We start from the raw sequence: 20,618 nt of genomic DNA on the forward strand, positions 1-20,618 counted from the left end.
GTCACCTCCAAAACTAGAAGCTGGAGTCCACACGTGATTTCCCCCTGGCCCGGTGACCTGTAATGACTGGGAGCAACTGAAGGGCAGAGCTCCTGCTGACCCACAGTGGACACTGCAGCTGACACAGCTTAGCTGTGAGGGTCTCTGAGCATGAGACGGCTGCTACCACAATACGTGTACCTTAGTCTGTCAGGATGGAGATTCTATAGAAAGTGTACAGTTGGGAGGGGGGATTCATTTGCCACAGAGGAGAAGGGAGGTTCTTATAGTGATTCTTAACCCCCAAAGCTCCCGATCCTGCCACGAGCCTGAGGAGACTGGATTCAGAGGAAGCTGCTGTTCGTATCCTCCATTCCCCTGGGAACTGAGAGGGTTGAAATGAGCCCTGGTTCCCACTGCAGGGATTTCTGCCAGATGAACAAAAAAACTTCAAGGTTACAGGGTAGCATGCCAGTCTGGAACCTTCTTCTTGAAGGCCTATTAAAAGCAGCAGAGGTATCCTGCAAGAGACTGCAGTGAGCTTCTGTCTGGAGGGAGATACACCTGTTGCTCTTGGGAAGTGCCTGCCTTCTGGCTTTATGATTTTATATCTTCCATCTTGGCTGGTTAGAAGATTCATTTATACATTTAACCAGATTTTCCCAGGGTGTACGTTTCCCCCAGAGATAAATTAAACACTTTTAGGGATCCAATCAGTCTAGGAGGCCACCAGGGTACCATCCACTGTTTTGCAGCAGCAATTTGCCAAATAGTACCCCGGTGACTTCCACAGACAGCGCACATCTGTAGAGAACCTTCCTTTCCATTAAGGAATGCACTCCAAGAATTCTTGCCCCAATGTGTGGACAGCTGAGAGTAGGATATGGGGACAATGAGGCGTCTCCTTGCTTTTCTCTTCTCCTCCCATCTCCTTAGGGGCTGCTGCTGAGAGTGTTGGACTAAGCACAGCCCTGGGGTGCAGCCTTTCCTGTGGGTGAGCATCACTTCTCTAGGGACCTTCCTGCCCCAGGAGGCTTTCTGTGCTACCTGCTCCTGTTCTGCTATGATTCCAAATACTACGAGCCCTTCCTTGACTGTGTTTCCAGGGGTTTTACCCACAATGCATCCCTCTCTTGTCTATCTCACTGCATCTAGGTATTTTCCTGTTATTTTTCCTTATGGTAAGGCCTTGCTTCCAGTTATTTTATTTGTTTGTTTGTTTGTTTGTTTGTTTGTTTGAGACAGGGTTTCTCTATGTAGCTTTGTAGACCAGGCTGCGCTTGAACACACAGAAATCCACATGCCTCTGCCTCCTGAGTACTGGGATTAAAGGTGTGCGCCACCACCACATAGGAAACATTATAAGCTGGAGGCCTCATCTCTGAGATTTCTTTGTGATAGTTTTGCTAACTCATTTGCATAGTAGTTAAGCTTGAACTTTGTACTTTGCAACTTCCTGTTGCAATGAGGAGAAGGTTGAACATGCCTTGCTAATAAGTCTAGTTTAAATCTTACCTCCTCTCTTTCTAGGCTTTTTGCCTCTTTGCCTCACTTTACCCATCTGTAAAGCTGGGCTCCTCACTGCACCTGCTCTGTGATGGCACAGTATGCATCACGTTAAAGAATCTACTGAGGTTTAGAAAGGAGTTGGTGTTAGAGCTTCTTGTTACTCACTGCTTCCTGAATGGCCAGAGAGGCCGGTGCTGAGAAATAAAGAATGCATGTCTCTTACACACTAGAAACTTCCCCGCCTTCTCCAGGGCTATTTTATGTGGGTTCTGGGGATGGAACTCAGGTCCTAGTGCTTGCACAGCAAGCAAGTTACTGCCTGAGCCATCTCTCCAGTCCGACTGCACTTTCATGAGGAAGTTAACTTAAATTGCAGGGGCCAGGGATGGAGGCAGGAGTGTGGAGTTGAAACCCAGAGATGTTCAATAACCTCTTCAAAATCATATAGCTTTTTGTTGTCAGTACCACCACCTGTGTCCTCCACCCCTACCCCAACTCCTGCTCCCACCACACTAAGCTGGTTGATGAGTAAGAGCCCATCAGTGTATCCTTTTTGGTCATGTCATCATTCCAGAACAAAATGAAGGGTGACAGCTGCATAGACCCAAGGCTTTCTTCTCTTTATTGTGACAACATGTCCCAAGGATGAAAATATTTGTAGATCTAACTTTTGGATGTGAAATAGGCGTCAAGCTGAATGTTACTGACTTCGTGGTGCATCCAGTATGTTCTGTGTGACTCATGGATGGGACAGATGCTTTGCCCCTCTTCCTAGACAGCAACATTTTTATGGCAGTACAGGCAGTTCCCCTCCCCCAAATCAGCATATGCATTGCTGATTAGACATTGCTAATTAGCCACCCATCCTGGAATTTCACCCAAAAATTAATGGTTTGATTGGTTATTCAGAATCTCACACATCCTGACAGCCAGCCGTCAATTGAGAAGGGAAATAATATGCAAACTGAAGATTTATCTTCTCTTTCCCCAATGAATGAGCTTTTCTATGAACCAGACAGCACTCAGGGAAACTGCGGATGCTGCTGCTCTCTCACCATGTCTAGAGGATCTCTCAAAAGAACCTGGTGATTTTCTAAAGCAGAATCGGGTCCTTAAGGGATTATTTGTCCCGGCCAGTGAGATGGCTTAGGTAAAGGTGCTTTGTTGTGAAGCCTGATGACCTTGGTTTGATCCTCACAACCCACACTGTAAAAGGAGAGGCCAGACTTCCACAGTTGCCCTAGAAGGGACATACACATGCCATAGTGTGAGCACACTCACACACGCCCACAAGTAAACAAAAACATCAATAAATGTAAAGGCAGACATGTTTTGCTTCTCAGAGATAAACAATCAGGAAATTGGATGCAATGCAATAGTTTTGGGGGTATCATACAGAGGTTTTACAAAGATCCCGATGGAAAGCTGTGAAGCAAAACAAAAGTAGTGATGGGATAAGTGCTAGCTTAAACTGCAACTTTTCTGAGGTCTGGAAGTGGCAGCTGCCCCCTGGGAGAAAGCCTGGCTTACAAAGGATGGTGAAGGTCTTGTTTTGTCTCTGCTCTGAGATGGATTTACCAACCAGATAACAGAAAACAACTTGCCAGGAAGAAATCTTTATACTGTTCTCAAAATTAGTTTAATGAACCTTTATAATGTTCATAGAACTTCTATGTATGCACAGAACCTGGAATTCCAGAAGGTACTGGGGGAAAGGGAGAGCAGGAGGGCAGAAGGAAGGAGAGAAGGAGAGAAGGAAGAAGAAAAGAAGGAACAGAGAGAGGGAAGGGGTATGGAGAAAAGAAAGGGAGGGGTGGGGAAGGATAGCATCTCTAAGGTGCATACATCTATAAAGTGTGAAATACAGAGTACTAAAGCTACACGATTTTAGCCATCTCTTGAAACACAACACCCTTCAACATTCTTTTGTTTTTGATACAGGGTCTTATGTATCCCAGGTGGGTCTTGAACACACTTTGTGACCAAAGATGGCCTTGAATGTCTGACCCTCCTGTCTTCACATCAGGAATGTGGGGATTACAGGTATGTGCCATCACTCCTGGTTTGTACAGTTCTGGGAATCAAGCCCAGGGCTTTGTGTGTGTCAGGCAAGCACTCAAGTGAGCTACAGCCACAGCCCAACATCTTGTCTTCTGTAGCACCAAGTATTTTTCAGGCAATTAAAGGCAATTTCAGAGGGCTTGAGGAAATCACTCCGTCATCACTACTACCTCCTGATATTGTAGAAAGAGTCTCCAGTTCTCCAAAAATTGAGCTATGGAACCATGAATACCTCGATGGTTTCTTCTCTTTGGCAACAGATAAGAAACAAACACAGTCACCAGCATTCATTAAAATTCAACTCTAAGAACATGCCTAATGATATTTTTCATGAATCTGACCTGAAGCTGCTCCCCAGAGAGAAATGAAATTACATCTGACTTAGTAATGTGCTTTCATTATCCCGGGTCTTAAAAGAGAAGGAGCTCTGAAAATGAATGGGGAAAGGCTCCTCCCCAAAGCAGTGCTCCAAGTTATGTTTGTTTAATCAATAGCATTTGAGAGGCTGAGGACACAGCTCAGTTGCCAGAGTACAGCCTGCACAAAGCCCTTCGTTCCATTGCCAGCAATGAATAAGATAGGCATGGTGGTACTTAATTATAATCCCAGAATTAAAATAAAAACAATAATAACCATAATCATAATCCCAGAATTTCTGAAGTAGAGGCAGGAGATTCAGGAGTTCAAGATCCGCCTTGACTACCTGGCCATGTCATGGTGTGAGCTCCTTGATACCTTTTGGATGAACAATGTTGATTCTCAGACTTGGCAGGCAGGTACTCAACAGAATACCTAAGGAGCTTTCCCTATGCCCCTGCCTAGGTTGTACCCCAAGCCAATTAGACCTGAAATTCTGGGCGTGGGACAGGCACCAGTACTTTCTATAACTTCCCATGTGATTACTCCAATAAGGTCACACTTCCTAATAGTGACACTCCCTATGAGCCTATGGGAGCTTTCTTCTTTCAAACCACTACCCCCTACCACTGGGTCCTCTTCTCCTAAAGCTGTGGTGTCCCTGAACTCATGGTGGTGGCAATGCCTCAAAATAAGCACAAATGACTTCTCTAGCCCTTGATTCTGGATTAAGCCACAAGGTGTCTTTTGACCAGTGGAATACCACAAAGTGATGAGTGGTGAAGTCTAACTGGAAGATGACCTTGCTCCTGAGTGCAATCCCTTTTTACTATGAGAAATGAATGCTTCAGTAAACCACTATACAAAAAGGGGGGGGCAAGAGAGATACAGAAATAAGAAAATGGAATCAACCACCCCTAAGAACAACCCCCAACACACACCTGGCAGGGGAGGGGGCAGGGCTTAGGATGCAAGCAGATGAGCTTGTGGGGTGTTGAATATGATGGGCAACATTTTTGTTTTTGTTTAAGAATTATTGGCTGCAGACTGAGGACATAGCTCAATTGGAGTAAAACAAACAAACAAACAAAAAAGTTGCATTGCAGGCATGTCAACCTGAGTTTGGTCCCAATTCTCGGGAGGCAGAGACAGGCTTGCTGGCCAGGTAAGTGGTGAGCTCCAGGCCAGTGAGAAACCCTATTTTCAAAAGGGGAAAAGGGGAGGATATTAAGAAAAAGGGAGAGGCGAGGAGAAGGATAGACAGTGTCTAAGAATAACACTGTGTCTTCTGGCTTGCACATGGTTGTAAACGCACTTGAACACATGAATGCATCCCCAGAGACATGAACATGACATTATACAGACAAGTATTTGAGGTAACTAAAACATTTTAAAATGTCATGACAGCTGAAGAAATGACTCAACAATTAACAGTGCTTTCTGTCCTTATTGAGGACCAGAGTTCAGTTCCCGGCAGCCCGTGTCTCCAACTCCAGCTCCAAAAGATGTTTGGCACACCCTCTACTGGCCCCTTTGGAGATATATATCTATATATCTATATCCATATATCTATATGTATATATATATATATATATATATATATATATATATATCTTTTAAATACTCAGGTTAGACTGTAAGGAGATAGTCAGTCCATTTCAGGTGAAGGAATGTTTTAGTAGGGAGAGGGGGGACAGAATCCCTCATTGCAATGTTTCTAAAGGTAAGTTTGACCTATAATGGCTCTCCCAATGTAGACTTTGGGATAAGAGCTTCAGTCTTTGTAACCCTTCTGATGTGTCTTACTGATTTCTTAATTTCACACAGGCTTCTACCTTAATAGATAGCTTCTCCAAAGCAAAAGTGATACCGTGTGTTTCATTAGTGCCCCAGGTAAGCTTGACAATCCCCCCATCCTCACCCGGCCTTTAAAAAAAACAGTTTTATATTCTATCTCTATCCAAATCTTTCCCTAAAAAAAGGATTTTCAAAGCCATTTCTATGCAATTACCACCTAAATGGTAAGGTATCCTAGTAGCAGGTTCCTCGTGTGTTCCTAGAGGGTTCCTGTGTCTACATCAGGGTTTTTCTGGTTCAGATGCCCTTGGACCTACGACAGTGTTTCTACAAACATTTACCAAGAACAGACAAAGTCTTGTTGCAGGCCTAGATTTCAGGACTGTATCCAACTCTTGATCTCTCATAGAGTCTGGCTGAGACCTGAGAATCTGCATTTCTAAGCTGATATCCACTGACCTAGGTGAAGGAGATAGATCCCTTGCCCAAGGAGAATTCCTCTGTACTTCAGTAGAAAAGTGTGTGTGTGTGTGTGTGTGTGTGTGTGTGTGTGTGTGTGTGTGTGTGTTAACAATTCTATGGTGATGCTCACCCAGTGTCTTAGCTTCTTTTCTGTTGCTATATAAAATATTCTGGAAAAAAAAGCAACATAAGGGAGAAAGGATTCACTTCAGGTCACAGTTCAATTTACAGGTGGTCCTTGAGTGTGGCATCACACCAGTAAGAGCCTGAAGCAGCTTTATCTCCACAATAAAGAAGCAGAGAGCTAGGGGTGGGTGCCTGAGTGCCCAGCTCCCATTCTTTGTCTTACAAAGTCTGCTTGTCCAGGAAATGGTACCACCCACAGTGGGCAGGTCTTCCCATGCTAATTCAAGTAATCAAGATAATAATCCCTCCAAAGTGTGCCCAGGGGTCCCTATCCCTGATGATTTTAGAATCTGTCAAGCTGATAACTAACACGAACCTGGAGAATAAAAACATCCAGCTGCCTCAAATCATCTTATAAAAAGCTCATCCTTTTAATAACCTACTAACTTCTCGACTTCATATTATTCTTCTTTGATGCCAATCATGAAATGCTTTTCAAGAAAGTTTAACACACACTGTTGTAGCTGTTTTTCAATTTTGTTTTGTGTTTGTTTGTTTTTACCCCTTGGGGACCTGCCACCCAGCCCTCAAATAAATACAGAGACTTATTTTTCTTGATGAGTGTCTGGCCTTAGCTTGGCTTATTTCTAGCCAGCTTTTCTTAGCTTAAATTATCCTGTTTCTCTTCTTCTACATTTTGCCTCTGGGATTTTACCTTTCTTTATTCTACATACCTTTCTTTACTTCTTACTCTGTGGCTGGTTGTGTGGTTGGTTGGCTAGTTCCTGGCATCCTTTCTTCCTTCTCCATTTTTTGCTCCTCACCCTTCTTCTCTCTCTCCAGATTTATTTATTCTCTCTGCATGTCAGCCCTGCCTATCCTTTCTGCTGCCTAGCTATTGGCCATTCAGCTCTTTATTAGACCAATCACTGTGTTTTAGACAGGCAAAGTAACACAGCTTTACAGAATTAAACAAATGCAACATAAAAGAATGCAACACATCTTTGCATCACTAAACAAATGTTCCAACAGCATAAACAAATGTAACACATCTTCAACTAATATTCCCCAACACACTGGCCTCTTCTCAGACCCTTTACTTAAACCTATTCTGTGGTATTGAATGCTGATTTGATTGTTTGTTTTGGAGATAAGGTCCAAGGGAGCCCAGGCTTACCCGGAACTCACTATGTAGCCGAGGTTGCCCATGAATTTCTGATCTTCCTGACTCCACTTCCTAAATGTGAATATTATGGGCATACAGCACCAAACCATGGTTTTTACAGTGCTGGGAATAGAACCCAGAGCCTCATGTATGCTAGTCAAACATTCTGCCAACTGAGCCACACCTTGACCCTGATTAACTCACTTCTTAATGCTCAGATGCATCTGAACTTGTCTTATGTCCTTTTAGAGGACAGATGATCTGTTTGATTCATCTTAGAATCGCCTACTGTATCTTTCATGTATTTTTTTAAAAAATAATTTTATAGAAGCTAAATATCAATGAATGAATATCCATGAGAAGAAGGCTTAGAAGGTGCAAGAATAAAGATTGAAACTAGCAGTCTGCACTGTCAAATACAATGACCATTAGCTACATGGGGCCATCACATTCCCTTAATTACAATGACATGAAATTAAAAATCCAGTTCCAAACTACAGTCATCAAGACTGTGGAGTATTTGGCAAAGTACAGACAAATGGATCAAGGGAACAGAATAGGCAGTCCAGAAATGGACACACATACACACAGTAAATTCTCTTCACCAGGGGAAGAGTAGCAACCCACTGTCAAAGGCTTTCCTCTTCTGGAACTACACAGTTTTGGATCCAGAACCTGTCAAAGGGAACTTTAGCTGTCCAGGACCCATCCCTCCTTGCCACATGCCCTGAGGACAATTACTAATTGATTGACCTCAGCCTCAACCCTGAGTGATGCTAAGGGAGGCCGTGAACTCTGCTGCTTTAAGGTCTCACCTTCCCTTCAGGTCACAGGAGCTTGGCCTCTCCTGCTCTTAGCACCCAGCTCAATGCCTTGCAAACAGCAGGAGCATAATTAGTGCTTTAAGAACTGAGAAGATGGGTGTTAACTCTGACCCAGGGGTGACTATAGCTGAGCCCTCACAGTGACTCTTAATAGAATGCTAACATACCTACTATGTACCAGAGACAGTCCACACTACCCTGGCTTGGCTTATATATCTAGAATGTCAATCACACAGTAATTTAAATGTTCTAGAGTTCAGACTTCAGTTTTTAATTTTTTTTATGTGTATCGGTGTTTTGCCTAAATGCATGTATACAGCAGGTGCATGGTGGCTGCCCTCAGAAGACAGAAGGGGATACTGGATTTCCTGGAACTGGAGTGACAGATAGTTGTGAGCCACCATATGGGTACTGGGAAGTGAACCTGGGCCATCTGCAAGAACAAAAAGTGCCTCTCTCCAGTTCCTATTGGTCAGATTTTAAATAAAGGTGAAAGAGATGAAATTAAGTATAATTCAATGATATACTTTTATTTAACCCAACATCTCTAAGCCATTGTCATGTCAACAACCAATCTCTATAAAGTTAATAAATGTCCCTGGTCAATTGGGTTGCCATGACAAAGTCACTTCTTGGTATTTTAGTTTCCTCATTGGTACAGTGGGATCAGTACAGTCATCCCAAGCAGACACTGCAGGCTTCCATTTATTTCCTTTTTTAACCTCTTAGTGTCTGCAGTACTTGGGTTTGCCCTGACCACCCAGAAGATTGTGTTTTCTGTCACTTGCACTAATACACCTGAAATAAGCATTCTTTTATCAGGGAGTTATATTTTAACTCAGGGTTTCAGGCCATTAACCCCAGGAAGGAAGAGTGGCAGCGGGACTGTGAGATAGAAGCTGTTTGCATGATAGCTGATCTGGAAGCAGAGAAACACAACAGGTAGTAGGTGTCCATTATAGCTTTCAAAGCTATAACTAAGCTCTAGCTTAGTGACCGACTTCCTCCAGGTAGACCTCACCTCTCCAACATTCAAAGGTCTCTCAAAAATAGTATCACTAGCTGGAGACCAAGTATTAAAACATGAGGCTTGGGGTCGGGCAGACAGATTACATTAGTAACAAGGATATCCAGTCCACACATTGCTTTCTGGGGTTAGCCCAAGGGCTGTTGTGAACCTGGATATGGACCACACTGTCTACAAGAGCAGGAGGCAAAATTGCCCAAGAGCAGGACTACATTTTCCTTAAATTCGAATTCAGCATATGCTCTGCTTCACTTTCTTGAAGCTGTTTAGAAAGGAAGGAAACGTGTTGTCTAGGCACTCAGGTTTAATTCTCTGTTTCCTTTGTTCTTGTGAGTGTTGTAGAAAGCTCTGTGTGCCCAAGGAAATTCTGCTATATACTGCCTTCGTTTTCATTCTCTCCTCTCTCTCCAAGAAATGCAAGACAAATAACTGTCAACTTTTTGCATATATAAATTTTAACAGCCCATACATGTCAGCTAATCTTTTATCCAGGAAGGAAAGGCTTATTCCATGTGATTGAAAGTTGAAATACTCAGCCTCTCATTCTTGTTGTGTAATAGGATCATTGTGTGGACATGGTAGTTTGTGATTAGTTCAATTCCATTCCCCAAACCTCTAACTCTAATGACAACCTACTGTGTACAAGGGCATGAATATTATCTTCAAGAACTGCTACCATCTACCAGCGAAGGTAAATGTTCAGACAATCCTGGAATACCTATGAAGACAATATTAAATGTCTTAAGAGGGGCTCACCTAGGTACTGCAACTTGGGTACCACAAGGCTGGGGAAACATCATGGAAGATGGGGTGGGAAGAATGTAAGAGCTGGAGGATGGGGAAGAATGCTGCCTAATGCTCTATTCGGGACTTGACCTTGCTATTGAACTTATGAGCTCATAGCAGCTATGGTTACCAGTCCAAGATCAAGCCAACTAACACTCCAGCATGGGTATTAGAAGGAAGCTCCCGATTAATGTGGCTTTATGAATTTCTCCTGTAACTGAGGAGCTATTGGTAGTTGATGGCTACTGAGGAGTAAGAGTCATTCTTCATCAGGGTGTGGCTACTGGTGGGTTGCCCCCACGTACATATCAGGGGCACTAACTGGCATCAGTTGAGCTTTTAAAGGAAGAAAAGGGCATGAAGTTTGAAAGCAAACTTGTTGGGAAGAGGTCTGTGGGGGAGTTAATGGGAGAGGAGAGTTGGGAAGTGGATCTGATTAACATGTATAAAACTGTCAAAGGACACATTTTAAACTAGTCATTTAAAAGCATAAAGACTTTTTAAAGGGACACATTTTTAAGTATTTAAATGTACAAAGACAGCAAAGTACAGTTGGGGACATGGTTCAGTTGGCAGAGAATTTGGCTAGATGAATTCCTGGGTTCAGCACCTAACTCTACATAAATCTGGTGTGGTGGTGAATACCAGTCATCCTAGGAGGTGGAGCTAGGAGGATCAGAAGTTCAAGGTCATTCTGGAGTCTGGGGCCAGCCTGGACTACAAGAGACCCTGTAGCAATAGATCAAAAGAAGCCCTGAGACAGGTCAAATATCAGTGTGCAACTGCAGCTTGAAGTGAAGGTTGATGTCAGTAAATAGAGAGCCTGGGAGACAGGGAAGGCACGCAGAGGAAAGAGACATAGACATGTCATCTGAACACACAAAAGAGGAAGGAGGAGGCAACATTGCCCACCCTGGCTTGAAGACTGAACCTGTCTTATAGGAATTACGTAAGGTAGTTTGGCAAACTCAAACTCGCATGCGTGTCACACTTCCTATCCTTCCGCCCATGGGAGACAGCATTCATCAATCCCAGCCCACACCTTTCCAACCAACCTGAGATGAGATCTGCTTTCCATCCTTGGTGTAGGAGTGCCAAGATAAGTGAGGTAGAGCTGTGAATACCTTGTTGACTAGTTAGTAGCTAATTGGATAGGCAATGGGGAGCCATTAAAGTCTTGTAAGTATGGGAGTGACATGGTGGGAAATGAGAGCTTGTAGTTCAGGGTAATTAACTTGGCAGTGCTATCTAGAATGAATGGATTCCAGTGGTTAAAAGACTGGAGGCCAGTTATTGGGAAGGTTACTGTGATGGTTTGGGGGAGCAATAGTGTCTGATACTGAATAGATACAACAAAAAGGGGGTGCAGATGTCAGGGCCAAGAGTTGAAAGAACCTCATAAATACATTAGGATGGGGACAGTTACGAACTGTAGTGTGAGAGGTCTCTAAATGAACTCTGAGGTTTTCTGTTACTACCTTAGCATGGAAGAAAGCTGTGTCACCATCCCATCAGGAGAGGTGATTGGAGAGGAGGTCCTGGACTCGTGGATGGGGGCCGGTGGGGGAGAAGAAACAGTTAAGCGAAACATGGACTTAGACTTATCTCTTCTGCAGAGAAAGTTTTTCTGAGAAAGAGCCTATCAGAGAACAGAGTATAAGGAAAAATAATCCCTTTAAAGCAAACATTGTTGCCCTTTGTCAATGAGCAGGGTCTAAAGGAGACGCCTGTCTCTCCAAATATTTGGGAAACTGAGAGTCTTAATTAGTAATCAGAAAGGGACACCAGGAAATGAAAGAATATAATCCCAATCACTGTGCTCTTCCAGTTTCAAATGCTTCTACAATCCAGGTGATTGATACTCTAGTAACAGTGATTGACAGCCAAGAATGTGTCTAGCTCATTCTTGTTTTTCCCCTGGGGGACAGCACTCGAGTTCCTGATTGTTTCAAATTGCAGAAGCAGAAACTTGTGTTGAGTTAGGAGAAATTTGCCCCCACCCACTCTGGGATCTTTCTCTGAAGGGAGCAGAGTCAATGTCAATGTTTCTTTTTGTTTTGAAACAGGGTTTCACTATGCCACCCTGGCTAGCCTGGAACTCACTAAGGAGACCAGTCTTGCCTTAAACTCTCAGAGATCTGCATTTATCTTAACTGATGAATGCCAGCAGGGTCTCCCTGCCCTTTCTTTTCTGGAAGATGTTTCTGGAGTGACCTATTTCAGGTTGAAGGAGAACCATAAAGGAACCAACTGAATAACCAGAATCTTCTGCTACCACTTTGCTACACCAGCATAATTCATAACTACATTCTAGATTTCATCCTTATACCAACAGATAACTGTAGCTGGTGCAGGCTTCATCACAGAAACTTCTCACAGCAACTGGAAACCTACATAGAAAACCAGACATAAGGCAGATCTTGGGGAGGCCAGCACCAGTGGGTACATCTAAATCACAGCTTCTGTATCCATGGCTCAGGGAACATTGCGGAAGAGGAGGCCGAAAGAAGAGCAGGAAGTCTGCTGTTAAGCAGTCTCTCGTAGAAATGGCTAAACAAAACCAGAACAATAGCAGTAACAAGGGACGTGCTATTGACTTCTGGGAAAAGCCTCTTCAGGGATGAGCCCCTTAATTGGTTGTCTGATGCAGAGTGGTCAGCTTTGAAACCATATACAAACAAACAACAAAAATGGACTCATCGAGTTCTATTTATTTGTGCATACACACACATGGTTCTATTTATTTGTGCATACACACATGCATATGTATGCAACAAATATAATCAAAGATTAAAAAAAAAAGGCTGTCAACTTGGAGGGGGTGGGAGGGAAGGTAACTAGGAGGAACTGGAGTAAGGATATGGACCAGAGCATGATGTAATTCCATTTCAAGTTAAAATTTAAAAATTAAAAACAGTATTGTAAAACAACCAGCAGATGTATTTTGAGACTGTCTGTCCCAGAGGAAGTTGTCTATTAAGCTGTGTACTTTGAAGCATTTGTTTACTTAGAAAAGTCAAATGTGACCATGCTAGGTCAGTTGCTGCAAGAATACCAGCAACAGGCTAACCAATAGTAAATTCTGAGAGTGAAGGCTGCTCAGAAAATCTGCTTTGGTGTCTGGGGAAGCCACACATCTGATTTGAGAGAGAGAGAGTAGACAATTATAGCATTGTGTACAGGCACCAAAGAACAGGCTAACACCAAAGATCCTTGCAGAACCCAGATGAAGGTGTCAGAACCCTTCACATCCCATCTAGATCAGCTGGAGAATGGACTAAGGGACCTCAGCTGGGCTGAGGGATATAGTCCATGGCAAAGATCACCCTGAGTGTTAATCCAATTAACACAAGTAATCAATAACAACTTGCAGGGTGTGTGTGTGTGTGTGTGTGTGTGTGTGTGTGTGTGTGTGTGTGTGTGTGTGTTGGGGGGGGTAGGTGGGTCTTAAACTCTTTAGCTAGATTTCTCTTTCTCTTTTGTTAAAAAAGCAGTTTTCAAAACCAGAAAATCAGCAAAAGTGCAATGTTCCCCAGTTCTCCCCCTCCCAGTCACCCCCCTGAAGCACACATATTTTTGCCACCTTCTGGTACATAATAATATTTGTGTTGTCAAAAATTTCAGGCTTTTTGGAAGGAAGGTGGAGGGTGTAAAAATGGGCTGATTTCATCGGAGTCTTTGGAAATAAAAGGAAATGGTGGCTTCACTATTGAGACAGAGAGGCCAGCTTTCCATATTCGGATATTCACTAGCCATCCCATTACTATTGGTACTTTGTACTGGAGTTTGGGGTGGAGGCACACAGACTTAATTCTCAGCTTTCTTTGAGCATCAGCTAGTAAATGGGTGAGCTCCAAGGGAAGGGAAGTGCAGAATCATGCCTTATAAAGATAAGACTCGTTAATTATCTGGATTTTTTTTATTATCCAGACGTTATTAATACCTCTCCAGGATGTCTGTCTGCTATGGATGAGCCTGTGCATTTAATATCAAAAGTACCAGTGGGAATAGAAAACTAGCAGGCACAGAAGAGTTCACACGCAGCTAGGCCCCTTTCATAGGCTCAGAGAGTCCTTCACTAAACTGGCCGAAGTTTGCTTCACAAAATAGTGCACTGCCAAATTGTTTCTGGGTCCTTCACGGAGAAAAACTGCAGAAGAGTTAAAAGAGACCTCTTTCCATAACATTAGTTACTGGCTGGCCATATGCATCCTACAATCACAAAATTTATTTTAGACCCTAAGGCTGGAAACCCCAGACTGTCCCATCCCAAAGTAAAAGACGCCACATTCCTCGTCCCACCTTCCTCCTTCGAGGGGGTGTCAATCAGCTTCTAAATAGCTTTTGGTTTTTCCCCAACCTTGGACCAGGCTTGCAGCGAGCTGCAGTTACCAGCAAGTGCCCCAACACGGATAACCGGATTTGTCTCCTCCTCCCAAGCTGGCTGCGGATAGGGGACACGGAGTTACTGCCCCCGAGGGAATCTCAAAAAGTAGACAGAGCCACACGTCGCCGACCGTTCATTTCTGTCGCTGGTTTAAAGAAGAGAGGGAGGATCGGGGCGCAGGAGACACCCCCTCTTTCTCCTCCCTCTCTTTTCCCCACCTCCCAAATTTGGCAGCCTTGTGTGGCTCCCGGTCTGGGGTCTGGAGGGTGTGGAGTGTGGGTGCGGGGGCCGGCTGGAGACGCTCTCGCTAGCGCTGCCTGTGGCCAGACCCGCCTCGCGTCCCCTCTCGGCCGCACACGTCCACCGCCACTCGCGCGCTCGCTCGCGCTCTCGCCTGGCTGGGTCCCTCCTGCTCTCGCCCGTCTCCTTTTCCTTTTTTTTTTTTTTTTTTTTTTTTTTTTTTTTTTTTTTTTTTTGGTACCATAGAGTCGCTCTGAAAACAGAAGATAGAGGGAGTCTCGGAGCTCGCCATCTCCGCCGATCTCTACATTGGGAAAAAAAACATGGAGTCAGCTCCGGCAGCCCCCGACCCCGCCGCCAGCGAGCCGGGCAGCAGCGGCTCGGAGGCGGCCGCTAGCTCCAGGGAGACCCCGCTGACCCAGGACGCGGGCCGCAAGAGCGAGGCGCCGGGCGCGGGTCGCAGGCAGAGCTACGCGAGCTCCAGCCGAGGTAGGAGACGCTGCGACCGGGCTCCTGGCAGGGGGGCGGCGGGAGCAGTGCGCCGAGCCCGGAGGGGACCGGGCGCCCCGGGGGAGCGCGCGCCCGGGGGGAGCAGGCGAGACGCGGGGTCCCTGGGACGTGTGCGCGCGCCAGAGAGCCTGTCGAGGTGCCCTGAGCAGCCGGCACCCCTGCCCCTCCCCCCGCGGGCCCCCACAAATGTTGCAAACTTTTGCAAGCCAGTGCTGGGCTTGCAGGAGAGGGCGAGGGGGGACAGGGACGGACAGGAGCGTTGACAGTCAGGCGACTCCAACACCAAGTCCCTCTTGATTGCATGTTTTATTTTCTGCAAAGACGAGCTGTCCAAATTAAATACGATTTCCCCCCCACCACAAAGAAACCGAGACGGGGGAGTGGGGGAAAGAAACTTTTAAAGCGGTAGTGTCCTTTTAAGAAGGGGGATGGGGTCTGTTTGTGGATACTCGCTTCCACGGTTACCTTTTCTGATCTTGACAGTTTCTCACATACACCTCCCCCCAGCAGGAGTCGGGGCGGGTGTTCGAGTCCTTCCTCTCCCATGAACGGTTAGGGGCTCGAGAGGAGTGAGAGACCTAGAAGTCTCTAGGGACTGAAAGGGGGCGCTCCCGGGGCTAAGAGGGGGCGACGCGGGCAGCTTCTTCTTTGGAGCTCTGGAGGTGGGTTTGGAGGAGCCAGATGAAATCAGGGTCCCGGCGCGCTGGATACTATGGAGTTGCCGGGCTGGCGCGGCGAGGGGAAGAAGCGCAACTTTGTAGCCAGGGGTTCGGAGCCCAGAGCCTTGGAAGAGGCTGGCAGGGGGCGTGTACACCGCGCCGAGGGAGGGCGGCCGTGAAATGGGGCGCTTCACGCGGGATCGGAGGGAGAGGCTGTGACAGCAAACAAACATAGAGAGAACGCTGAGAAAAGCACCTAAACTTATTTCTGCTCTGGGAATCCTCCCCTCGCCGCGATGCCCAGCGTTTCTGCGGGAACCTGGGGGTGATCAGAGTTGAGTGCTGCTGGGCCAGGACTGACGAGGCTGCCCACGCTGGGTCATTGGTTCATTTCGTGTTGGTGTCTGGAGTGTGTGAAGGAGGGCACCTGGGGAGACAAGGGTGCTTGCTCCCCTCTTGCCCTTTTCCTAAAGTGGCCTGATCTGGAAAGCGGACTCCTTTCTTAAAGGTGTCAGAGCCTGCTGTGGGATTTTCCCCACCTCCTGCTTCGGGGGTAGGGGATTATTTATTTGAATGCTCCGGGAGTTTGCAAAGAGCAGGAGGAAGCTGCAGCTTTAATTACTGTTGTAAATAATGTATAAATCACGCCTGTCACTCCGGAGGAAGCGGGCTCCTGTGAACCACCGCGGGGCTTGGGACCTACAGGTTCTCTCCAAACAGGATCTGGCGGCTAGGGGGCCTGGGGAAAGGCAAAGGAGGGACTCAGAGCCGTTCCCTTGCTCTCCGATGTGCTTGCTAGTTGGAGGTAGGAACATGGCTGATCCTGTGCTGGCTGTTTTACAGTATTCCCCCCTCCCGCCCCACCTTAGCCACACCCCCTGTCCGGGCACTTTCCCATTCACGGAATTCGAGTACAGTAAAAGCCATCAGGATGACATATGCCTGGGGGGGGGGGGCATTTAATTAAAGGCGATTGCCGAAGAGTGACTGCGCTGAGGCTCGGTTTGAACCGGAGGAATGGGGCTGGCAAGGACCAGGACGTACAGAAAAGGGGTTGAAGGCTTGAGGTGGGGGGTGGCCACAACCGGCCACCAGCTCTGAGAGTTTGTGTGCAGAGCTTTTGGCTGCAAAGAGTCTATTTAGAGCTGGAGATTTGGAATGCAAGCGGGTTATGTAACAGGGTTAATCAGAAACGCTGGAGAAAATCCCCTTCATGTGTTTAGAGGCTTTTTTTTTTTTTCTAGAAGGGGGTGCAGGGTATCCAGGAAGCAGCTCTAATTTCTGGTTTGTACTTTTCCTCTTCCTTTAGCCCCTCCCCACCTTCCCTGCTTTATTAACATCTTCAGGTGTCATTCCTGCCAGAAGGTGTGTTCTTGCAATAGATGGGGCGGCAGGCTGCAGAACCGACTACAAATCTGTAACTTGCTGTTACTTCAAATTATATAAAGCTGGGGAATTTGGTAGTCCCCCCCTCCCTCGCCCGAAAAGCTCCAAGGAACCAAAACAGAAGCAGTGTTCATCTAACAGGATGACCTGCTGACCCATATCCCTTTACCCCCTAGAGCCCCCCCCCCCACCCCCGTTCTTTGAAGAAGAAAAAAACTGTCTGTTTCTCCAAGGAGATTTATTGGGAAGGGGGAAGTAAGGCCCAGACACTCAACTCAGATCCTGCACGCAGGCTCTAGGTTACATAACAGTCTGAATGGAAAAAAAGGAAGGTCAGACATGGAGGCATCCTTTAGCCAGCACAGCAGTAGTAATATCTTCCAGGAATTACTTGCAGTTGCAGACCTTGACCTCAGATGTAGCATCTACTTCTCAGGGGTGCCAATCTTGTGTGTGTGTGTGTGTGTGTGTGTGTGTGTGTGTGTGTGTGTGTGTGTGAGAGAGAGAGAGAGAGAGAGAGAGAGAGAGAGAGAGAGAGAGAGAGAGAGAGAGAGCGCACTCGGGAGAAAAAGAGAGACTACTGTGTAAGTACGCTGGGTAGTTGAGAGTGATGTGCAAATGGGAAATGTTTGGGTTTTTAGATGATGTAATGGAGTTGGCAGAATATGCAACTCGGCTCCCGGAGTGTAAGCATAAGAAAATTGGAGCCGGCATCCCATATTAATGTTGCATAAATTACAATATCAGAAAGAAATTAACCTACACACTAGGTGATTATGCCTCTTAAATACTTAAAACATAAAGGCACAGGCTCAAAAGGCAAAGCAAACATCACCCCCCCACACACAATTAGCCCCTTCCACCTCAGAAGGGTTAGTGGAGTTCCCCGTGTTAAGGGAAGCTTTCTGACTTGAGAGGTGTTTTCCTCTGGGCCTTGGGGGCTTGTTCCCAGCCAGGCAGCAGATGCTTGGAGCCTACAGAAATTGCAGGTATATTCTCATGACATTGATGTGACCTCATGGGATATTACCTGGGTAGATTTGAGGCTATTGCTAAATTCCTATGTCCTGGTAATCTAAGTATGAATGGATTAGAGGCCTTCAGTGCCTGGGCTTTCAAAATCAGATGTGTGGTTTTATAATCTGGAAGTTGATCTGCCTGTGTTCCTTCCAACTCCAAGGGAATGGTAGTAGCGGTCTTAATGAAACCCTTGCATTTTCTAGAAAGTATTAATGATGGCTGGTGCCATTCAGCTCCCATCTTTCCGGTACCACCGGGAAAGTGGTAGAAGAAAATAAAAAACAGACAAGACGCAACACGGCAAGAAAAAAAAAAAAAACTACTGTAAATCTTTAATTCAACAAGGCTTTGGGGGACTTTAGGGACCTGTGAGCATAGTGGCACAACTGGTGTTAGAAACCTTTCCCCAGAATCTCCAAATTATATGCATGCCAGAAGCTTACATACTGTACTCCACTGAAAGTTACCCTCACAGGACTGTGCACCACGGCCTGGGTTCGCAGTGCTGGTGTGCAAGGCTTTTAGGGCTGGCCAACCTAAGAGAAAAATCGAAACCAAAGGATGGCATGAATTCTGAAAAGCTGGGTGGGAGTGAGGGACAACCCCCTGGAAGCTCTGCTCAGAGTGACTTAAAAATCAATTAACAGGGCCTGCATGGCTCTGCAACTTAGAGGAATGCTGGAACTGCATAACCCCTCCACTTTGGAAGTGCACCCCCTCCCTTCTTCTCACCAGTCCCTGCTGATTCACTTTCTAGAAGATTCTCTTACCTAGCAATATGGCATCTTTTCTAGAGATGAATTTTCAGGTCACCTTTGCTGGCATGGCCCCTGCCCTCTATAGGGATTAAATGATAGTTTCCCTGGCTGGGAGGAAAATCTTTTCCCAGAGGGATGGGATGAAAAAAAAAAAAAAAAAAAAAACACTAAGGGACTGTAATTTTCTGGTAAATTGCTCATAAAAACATTTATAATTATACCTTTAAAATGCAATGGGATAATTTTAGAAAATGCATTTTATGATAGTTAGGATAACCTTTCTGTTGCTTTATCCTAATTTCTTACAAAGAATTGAATTATTAATCTAGAATTCAAGCCCTAAGTGGCTAAAACACTTATAGTACACCCTTCCTCTGTTTTCCAAAACCCATTGGCATTGCAATGAGCCCTGGGCTTTAGAAAATGTCTCTTTCTGACTCTGAAGTGTGTCTGATGCCTGTCCAGGAGCTGGGCTCTGACAACACTTCTCCCGTGACTATTCAGGGCACATAGCTCTGTGTGTGGGGAGGGGGTGTGGGGTGGGGTCGAACAGCCCCTTGATGTCAGGCAGACTCTGAACATGGGATGGAGAGGTGCAAGGATGTTAATACCCAGAGCTATCTATGTCTGTGGATGAACATGTCCAGAGGACTTGTGGAGACAGCTTAATCACTTTTGGAAACAAAGTCAACTATGTCTGAAGTTAACCCTTGGAATGCAAGTCAGCATGGGTCAGCCTCAGGTCAGTGTCAGACAGAGGGATCCAAAGTCCCCATTTTGCATTTCAGAATTTGTGATGTGACATTGGGAAAACTCACTGAGTTGGATGTTAATGGCCATTATATTCACATAACATGAACTCACTTTAAAACATATTACTGTGTGCGTGCATGAATGTGTGTGCATGTGGGGTCACGGGTAAGTCAATGTCAGGTGTCTTCCTAAATTGCCCTCTACTTTATTTTTGAGATAGGGTCTTTCACTGGACTTAAAGTTCAATGATTCTGCTAGGCTGGTTGGCCAGTGAACCTCAGGGACCCACCTGTTTCAGCCTCCCCAGTGCTGGGGTTACATGTCTGTGCGTCCACCCCTGGATTTTGTACGTGGGTTCTGGGCACTTTACCAACTGAGCTGGCTCCCCAGCCCCCATGTGCTGTGGATTTTCACAACATAGGTTACTTTTTCCGAGTTCCCCTCCTTTCCCTGTGCATCTTCCCACTCTGATCTTCATGTTCCTTCTTATCTTCTGTGGGAACTTCTGAGTCTCAAGAGGCAAAACACAAAACTGCATTTTAGAGGTGTGTGTGTGTGTGTGTGTGTGTGTGTGTGTGTGTGTGCGTGCGTGCAGACCTGTGTGTGTACGAGTGTATGTGTGTTTATGTCCTAATATGACATCTACTGTCCCTCACTCTGTGTCACCACTGAGATCATGGGCAGGTCTCTGAAGTAGGTATCTTCTACTCCCTCATGGAGATCTCTGATCCACCAATCAGGCTGGTTATAACTTCTCCTAGAGAAAGGAGAGTCACTTGAAAGGGCATCAGCTACCAGGACATACACTAACC

General features: G+C 45.7%; 1 protein-coding gene across 2 annotated transcripts in view; it reads left to right on the plus strand.

Annotated features, from left to right (window-relative positions):
* Window positions 1-15,043: 15,043 nt before the first annotated feature.
* Window positions 15,044-20,618, plus strand: part of Rora (RAR related orphan receptor A) — a 726,629-nt gene continuing 721,054 nt past the window's right edge. For both annotated transcript variants that reach the window (XM_035444448.1, XM_035444449.1), the window contains exon 1: window positions 15,044-15,209. In XM_035444448.1, the coding sequence (XP_035300339.1) occupies window positions 15,044-15,209 (166 nt within the window). The remainder of the gene's footprint in view (window positions 15,210-20,618) is intronic.

This window comes from Cricetulus griseus, chromosome 4, assembly GCF_003668045.3.
Source record: "Cricetulus griseus strain 17A/GY chromosome 4, alternate assembly CriGri-PICRH-1.0, whole genome shotgun sequence".
In the NCBI taxonomy this organism is placed as follows: Eukaryota; Metazoa; Chordata; class Mammalia; order Rodentia; family Cricetidae; genus Cricetulus; species Cricetulus griseus.